Source organism: Triticum urartu, chromosome 5A, assembly GCF_056163025.1.
Source record: "Triticum urartu cultivar PI428250 chromosome 5A, HENAU_Tu73, whole genome shotgun sequence".
Taxonomy (NCBI): domain Eukaryota; kingdom Viridiplantae; phylum Streptophyta; class Magnoliopsida; order Poales; family Poaceae; genus Triticum; species Triticum urartu.
The window spans coordinates 589,259,470-589,267,473 of record NC_141877.1 but is presented as its reverse complement, the minus strand read 5'-3'; the positions used below and the strand labels follow the sequence as shown (position 1 = coordinate 589,267,473).

At 45.3% G+C, this 8,004-nt stretch overlaps 1 protein-coding gene across 3 annotated transcripts; it reads left to right on the top strand.

Annotated features, from left to right (window-relative positions):
* The first annotated feature begins 1,643 nt into the window (after positions 1 to 1,643).
* Positions 1,644 to 6,391, top strand: LOC125510833 (WPP domain-associated protein). 3 transcript variants are annotated; one of them, XM_048676104.2, is made up of 6 exons: positions 1,644 to 2,170; positions 3,047 to 4,866; positions 5,071 to 5,197; positions 5,413 to 5,514; positions 5,705 to 5,796; positions 6,054 to 6,391. In XM_048676104.2, the coding sequence occupies exons 1-5, from the start codon at positions 2,132 to 2,134 to the stop codon at positions 5,780 to 5,782; spliced, it is 2,166 nt and encodes a 721-aa protein (XP_048532061.2). In that variant the 5' UTR covers positions 1,644 to 2,131; the 3' UTR covers positions 5,783 to 5,796; positions 6,054 to 6,391. The 3 variants fall into 3 exon arrangements, with proteins under 3 accessions (XP_048532061.2, XP_048532060.2, XP_048532059.2); XM_048676103.2 differs by having other exon boundaries at positions 5,705 to 5,825; XM_048676102.2 differs by having other exon boundaries at positions 1,645 to 2,170; positions 5,705 to 5,821.
* The last annotated feature ends 1,613 nt before the right edge of the window (positions 6,392 to 8,004 follow it).

Sequence of the window (8,004 nt, the reverse complement as noted above, 5' to 3'; positions counted from 1 at the left end):
TGAGTCGATGTCATAGATGTTGATAAATTTTCTTATATGGTTAAATCGTATTTTTTCTTGCTGTCAAATCATGACTATCACAAAATTGTAGAACGACTCTCTACGATCTTTTGTAGCGGCGCCGTGTGTTGGGATCATCTTTGTCACAACTGATCCGCGGTTCATTGGTAAGACTCGATGTTGCGCAGCCTGCCCCGTCAAGTTCAATCCTTGGATCGAGCATGCAACGGTGTATCACATTAAGGCGACAAGGGAAAGCCTTCTTCCCTTCGATCTCCGCCTTCGCCCGCCGCTCTAGCGGCCGATGACTGTGAGGGTATTCCTGGTACATCGGCTTAGATAGGTAGGATTTTTGTTCTCACAAGAGAGACACTCGGACGGATGGCGGCGCTTTTTTTTCGAGTCAGTCTTCCGGGCTCCAATCATTCTCAAAGTTCGTTCGTCTGGACGGATTAGACAGAGCTCCGGAGTAGATTCCTATCAGCTCCTCGGTTCGGGTTTCTTGTCATGCGCACGCAACGACAAGATTTGGTGCCAGGTTCTTCAGATTTATTCAAGGATTTAATGGCGACGACTGCGGCTCCCAAACGATGGTCCATAGGGGCACGTGCACGAAGACTTCTCCGCTGCCATCGACAAGTTCAAGCCGGCTCCGGTCTGAGAGCGGCAACAACGATGTGTCGGCGGCTCGTTCTGGCGGTGACAATGGCCATTCAGTTGTCCATAGACCTCGATTTAATTTTTACAGTTTTGTTAAAGCACATCTAGATGTGCTCTAAGTATTGCACATCTAAGTCATATGTCATTGATTTAATACTAAGATTCATGCAAGCATTTTATTTTGTCTTTTTTCATTTTTCTTTCTAGTTTAATTGAGTCACTTAGATGTGCAAATAACTCTAGGGCATCTAGATGTACTCTAGACAGACCCTAATTTTATTATGTTTAGGGTGCTTTGTACGTCCGATGAATCTCTGTAATAGATCTGGTATTTTCGCAAAAAAAACCGGTGTATCGCATTCACACATTTTGTGTGTTTAGTGATAATAAAACGCTTGTCTCATGATCCATGAGGTATACTAGGATAAATTCTAGATTTACCCGTGCGGAAATGATTACGAAAGGCTATTTGGTTGGTTGAAACAAGACATTGACCAGCAATAACATTTTTATTGGTTTACTAGTGTTTTTAAATTAACCAAACACCATCAATTTTTGCACTACTAACTAAGGTGAACCTTTATACTTCCTCCGTCTAGGTGCGTAAGTCATCTTACGTTGTGCACCGTGACCAAGGCGGATAGAAAAACAAAAAACTTAATGTCTTTTTGCTAATTAATAACATTGCATGCAATAAACTATCCACTGCATGTCATGTTTGGTAACACGCCTACATCTCTTATTGATTGATATGTCACAAAACAAGAAACGAAAAAGGAGTTAATGTATCGTGCCTAAGTGTTTTAGAATTATTTGGTTTTTGTAAGATGACTTACACATCTAAACGAAGGGAGTACCAATTCTAACCACTAATTCTAACCAACGATTAATTGTTGGTCAAAAGCTAATTAACCAACGATTAAATAAGTGGTGGCGATGTACGACCGGATGCGTCCCGTGGAAAACGGAACCGAAACCCCCGCCAATCAGAACGGGCACCACTCAGTGGACTGTTTCCCTCCCGTCTACATCTCGCCGGAGGCGGGCCCCGCCGGCGTCCGCTGCCACCATCCCATCCCGGCCGCCAGCCCCGTCCGTCGCCACCTACCTGGCGACGCGCCGGCGATCCGTTCGCCCCCCGGGCTACCCACCCTCCCGGTATTATCCTCATACGCTTTCTCCCCGGCCGCGGCGGTCGCTGTCTCCCGCATTAACCCCGCGAGTTCACTCCCTTCCTTCTCCGTCGCCATCGCCTCCCGTCTTCCGCCTATCCCCTCTATCCTCTTCCTCCCCAAGTCACCAGTCCAATAATGGCGGCCCCTGTCTCCTGTACGACCGGGTAGTTCGTTCGTTAGTGCCGGTTAGTGCCTACCTGGACGCCGGAGCAGCCGCGAATTAGCGCTAGGCTGTGGTGTTCGCGCGCAGGAAGTCAGCCGATTAAACCGCCATCGGCGACACAGGCGCGGCGGCCATGGAGGCGATCCAGGCGGCGAGCCATCCGATCACCAAGGTATGCGTGCCTCTAGTCTTGTGCCGTCCATGTCGATGCTCTGTTTTTTCTGTCCATGCGTGCTTGCTCGTTCCACACATAAGGTGGCGAGGATTCGGACACTTTCATTTCTTCCAAGAACCGGATATAATCATTATGAAATGTGTTCTTTTCTCGCATATCGAGGTCAGGTGTTTCCTCTGTTCTGAATCAATCAAACATCTGTGTACGCTCCATTTCGTCAGTTTTTCTTATATAAACATGAATCATGCCAGGGATTTCTGTTTTTAGTTTCTCTCCACGGGAACTGAATTTGAACTTGGAATTTTGAGCAAGTATTTGACGAATTAGCAACTGTCTTCCACTGTTTAGTTATCAGTTTTCTGTTGTGTCCAGTGATCTGGTGCTTTGGACCAAACAATTTTAAAGTTTCCATACAGTTTGAGCAGTGTTTCAATTTTCACCCACTCTGCCTTGGGGCCGCAGTCATAATCTAACATCGTCGTGCTACTCCTGAAATATGCGACAATTAGTTATCAGTTTTCTCTTGTGTCCAGTGAGCATATTCTCAAACAACCGTGTCCAACGATTGGCTGTTGGTAAGTTCAACAGAACTAACAGAGTGCTATATTCTCCTCTTTGAAACAAAGAATTCATGTGTGATCCGTACCATTTGTTTACATATGTGAATGTAATGCTGAAAACAAATTATGCTAGTATATTCATTTATCGGTTTTTTCAGTTTTACTTCCAGTGAAGGTAAAATCATCATTCTTATGCTCAAGTTTAAGACTATTCCTCCGTCAGCTAGTTTAATTTAATTCGAAGATTAAAATTTGTGTCAAACTGTTAACCTTCCCATCTGATGCTAAACTAAATCTAAAAATCCGTTTGCAGGTGTTTAGTGAAAGAATGACCTCTCTGCCCAACAGACCAACCGTTCCAGACGGCTGGTCTGTAACATCCGAAGATTCACTGACGCCAAGGTTGTCCTTCAAGTCCAACTCCAGCACTGAGAGCTACTTCGAAGGGTCTGGAAGATCGCTGTCACGATCAAATCGACACATTTGCGCCCCAAATGCAGAGACCAACTACTTGGAGTACTTAGATATGATGAAACTGGAAGTAGATACACATCTGGATAAGCTCAAGGGGGATGTAACAGGTCTGGAAAACTACGCTTTACCGGATACTGGCTACATAGTCAGCACACACCTGGGCATGTCCCTTGATGTGATGCTAATCGAGATAGATGAAAGGTTCAACGCACTGAAGCTGCTGCTGGCCGTCGTGTTCCGGCAAGCTAGGGACATGCCTGGCCTGACCAACCCGTTGGTTACTGATCTTCAGTGGGAGCATGAGTTGCAACTGGAAATCATCGGCATTACGGTCGCAGAATGCATTGCTGGCTTGCAGGAGGAGCTAGAGAGGAAGTTGTATGAGCAAATTTCTGTCACAAACATCATGAGTAAGAATTGGCAGGAAGCAGTATCTCAGTTTGCCGCGATGCGTGAGGACCTGGGTGCTCTTTCTAAGCTGCTGTTGCCTTCAGTACCAGAATCACACATTTCTCACAGTAAGCAAGAAAGTTCAGGTAGCAAGAGCAATAAGTGGAAGTATTTATTTGGAAAGAAAACAAAGGAGGATCATGCTTCACCCCGCACCGAGGAAAGGAAGAGTTTTAGGAAACAGAAATCCATGGTTATCTCGGAAAAATCTGACTTCCGCCATTTGAATGCTATGACCAGGGAAGAAACAATAAGCTACTTTAAGTCTGAAATAAGCAAATTGAAGAGGGCGCATGAACTGGCCTTGCAAGAAAAGACAGAGGAGCTCTTCAAATTGAAACGAGAGAAGGGGTCTCTTGCTCTTCAGAATGATGTGGAATTTGAACCTTTAAGAAAGAAAATCCCACAGATCATCGCTAGAATGGACCAAATCATGTCCAAGAATATAAAGGCACCCACACTTCACACGACTCATGATGAACTCGATGAAGGCTGCAGACTGGCAAGCAAAATTGATTCCTTATACTATGATAATCAGCATCTTAGAGGTTTGCTTGCAGATAATATGAAGGATGTTAAGGAATTATCATCTCAGCTGTCTGAAGCCAGCAGAGACATGTCTCTTCAGTTATCTTCAGAAGAAGAGCTCTTGAGGCAAATTGAGAAAAGCAGAGAAGAGCAGGAGGACCTCCGAATCGAAGGTGATGTGAGGGATGGGCTATACCGCACTGTTACAAGAAGTTTACTTGATGATTCTATGGATGACATGCATGAAGCTGCACTGAGCTTTGATGCAAAACTGTCTTCACTTGAAGCTGTGATCTCTGAGAAGGAGAAGGCCCTGTGTCTGTCGAATGAAGAAAACCGGAAGTTGAAGGAGAAGCTAGCAGCGCTAGAGAAAGAGCGTTTGTTCCAAGAGCACCAGGAAGATCCGGAAGTCATCAAGCAAGAGAGTGCTGAAATGATTCTGCGTGACATCGAGGTGGAGCCTAACAACACATCACCAGGAAGATCACATGAGGCTCCCAAGCAAGATGTGCAGTGTGATGAACTTCTCAAACTGAACGGTTCAGTTATGGATTACGATGGTGCTCTCACTAAGAACGGGCAAGAAAAGCAATTGGAGTGCATTTTGGTATCTATCATGAAGTTGTCAAAGGAGTTTGTGGAGATTGAGCAAAAATTGTCAACGGAAAAAACTGAAAACAGGTCAGTCCATCTTGCATTTAAAATGCAGATCCAATCTAACATTTTAACTATTTTTTATCACATTCTCATGAATGTTTCATAAATTGCTTGCGAAGACTACAGACTGAGCATTACCAAATCCTGATCATGGCAGCAACTTCCGGAGAAATGTCTTTATAATACACCCCATTATAACTTGATGTGGTTATTATTTATTTATTTCAGATCAGAGGATTTGACTGATCATTGCAGTCACATGGTCAAACAAGCCGTGGTTCTAACAAAAGTAGGCCTCTGGTACAAACAAATGCTTGAAACAAGGCGCTCTGAGCTCCAAAAGGCTGAAGCCAAGGTATTCCTTGTTTACACTGTCTATCTCCTGGGTTATATTTTCAGACACTGTATTTTCTTCTTCCTATACAGTAGCATTTGTGGAGTATTTCTTGTTTACAGATTAAGTCATAGACATGCATGGCAATGAAAGGTTCATTCATTTTATTAAACTTGTAATGCTTGCAATAACTTCCGATATATCATTATGAACTCATTATTGCTTACGTGATTCAGGTTGTCATTTTGGGCGACAAGGTTAATACGCATTTGAGCCTTCTCGAAAAGATATATGTGACTCTTGATCACTACTCTCCTACATTGCAAAAATACCCGGGGGTAAGTACGGCAAGTCCATGTCGCAGGTGTTGATTGTTCTTATCTCTGTCGTAAGTTGCTGCCTGGGTGCTTACCCTTTTGACAGCATGTTGGAAATTTTTGGCATTCCTAGAAGTTATTCATATGCCTGCATGTGTTGATATGCAACAGTCAGAACAGCTGAATTTTAACATGCGTGCTTCGTATGCAGTTGCTGGATGCTTTCTTGAAGACATGCAAGCTTGTCGCAGGTTTGAGAAGTCGACATGATGAAGATGAAACAGCATAGATGAGTGCAGCTTGGTGAGACAACCCTCACTAGAAAGATGTAGGTAAAACTCACAAGTAGTAAAAACTTCAGAACAATGACTAGTGCAAGCCTTTGCTGTCTGTAGCATTTCTTTTGAAAATCATCAAAACCTTACTGCCGTTTTTTCTTTAAAAAGGGTTACATCCTGGTTTCGACATTTGTAGTAGTTTCGTACATTGTTCCTTGTGGAATATTATAGTGTATTGTTGTTGACTACTGAATAACTATGGCGTTGTTATGGACAATGCAGGGATTTGGATTTGCTTGAGCCTGGCTTAGGACCCAGAAGATGCTAGGTAGATGCAGCTGATGCATGGGCTCATGTGCTTAATCATGTGACTCCAGATGTAGATGAGGTGTATATCAAGAGCAGTGCTTGAGACTTGATTTTTCATATGCCTGTATAATTCAGACTTTCAGAGCGATTGAACCGGCGCTTGACTTCTGATCTGCAGTTGTATATAGTATATATAGGTCCAGATAAGCACCTTGATGTGGATCATGGATGGTTACAGGTTGGGAACGTAGAGCTGTTTATTGTGCACATGGCGCTCATAATCATTTATAATTATTGGCCCCGTTGGGTAATGGTTGGGTTGGATTATGTGAAATTTCTGCTTTCCATGGTGAGGGTAAAGAATAACAGACACTTCTTTTACAAGCTCTTACATACAACTACACCAGCAACATGCAACTCATAGTGAGTGTGTGCATTATAGTCGGTTCAAAATCCAAGATTGCTAAGGGTAACAATTTCGGAAATTTTGACATACTATATTAAGTCTTGCCTATAACACCTTTTGTTATGTTTGTGGAAGTTTGTCTCTCTTTTTCCTGTTGTAAATTAGGCACTTTGAAAATAATCTTCGTAAAACTTCAGAAATGTTAAGTCTTGCATTGCATTTTTTTCTAGAAAAGGAGGAGGACCCCCGGCCTCTGCATCTGGGCGATGCATACGGCCACTTTATTAATTATTCTCACAAGACCTTAAAAAGTCATACAACAGTAAGACTAAAGCCACCGTCTAAGCAACAACTGTCGCTACTCCTACCCAAATGACGAAGGGGCGCTGATAGTCTGGGCCCAATACCAAACAGACATCGTAGCCAAACCTAAACATCTAAGACCTAAGGTCCCAACCAGGACGTCTGCCGGGTATGGGGCACCTATCAGTCTGGCACACTCCTCAACCAGGACGCCTGTCGGGTATGAGGCCACCGCAGCCATCTGTCACCAATCCATCTTCAATGTTGTACTGCTGTACCACCTTGCCCGGCCTCTCTGCTATCGATGCCACCACGACGCCTGATAACGTCACCCTCCTACGCAAGTCCCTCGCCACACATCAGGCGCCGAGTCTCCACTGCGCCACGCCGCCGAGAAACGCCACCATTAATGTGCAGGATGGAACACCGCTCCACCAATTATTCCATCCACTGGTCCCTCGATCCCGTGTACACCTCCAAGAATGACGCCACAAGAGGGAAACGACACAATAATGCCGCCGTCATCCGATCTACTGATCTAGGGTTTCCCCCGGAGGTAGCAGATAGTGGCCTGGAACTTCTCAACAGCGATGCCTTCAACAAGGAAACGACACCGAATAGTGCCGCCATCGCCGGCCTCGGCAGCAGCCGCGAGCAGGTCTTCACCCAGATCTGTTCCAATGGCCTCCATCAAGCGTCTTGTGCACGGATCGTCCACCACCGCGGCCGCCGCGTCGCCCGTCGTGAGTCCACCGCCGCCGACTCATCCTCCGCCATCCGGGGCCGCCACCCCGGGATCCAGCCCTCGCTGGCCGCCGGAACGAAGCCACCGAGCCCCATCGAGGGGCTCTGCGGATGCCTATGTGGCTCAAGTTAGAGGGTGGGGAGGGGGGGCTATGGCCCTCGGGACTCGATGTGGTTACCCTTTTTTGCGCAGGATATAGCCGGACCCTCAGGACGATGGCATCCACGACACAATGCCATGATAGTTCATCCTAATGTTGAGACTGTCACCTGGGAAGAAAGCACCTGAAGCTAGTAGCGCTAGAGAAAGAGCATTTGTTCCAAGAGCACCAGGAAGATCCGGAAGTCATCAAGCAAGAGAGTGCTGAAATGATTCTGCGTGACATCGAGGTAGATCCTAACAACACATCACCAGGAAGATCACATGAGACTCCCAAGCAAGTCTGCAGTATAATGAACTTCTCAAACCGA

What these genes read in the sequence shown, in the direction of transcription:
- LOC125510833 (XM_048676104.2), top strand. Translation starts at nt 2,132, where the DNA reads ATGGAGGCGATCCAGGCGGCGAGCCATCCGATCACCAAG. An exon ending in CGAGCCATCCGATCACCAAG is followed by an intron (nt 2,171 to 3,046) that starts GTATGCGTGCCT and finishes ATCCGTTTGCAG; the next exon opens with GTGTTTAGTGAAAGAATGAC. An exon ending in TCCAAAAGGCTGAAGCCAAG is followed by an intron (nt 5,198 to 5,412) that starts GTATTCCTTGTT and finishes TACGTGATTCAG; the next exon opens with GTTGTCATTTTGGGCGACAA.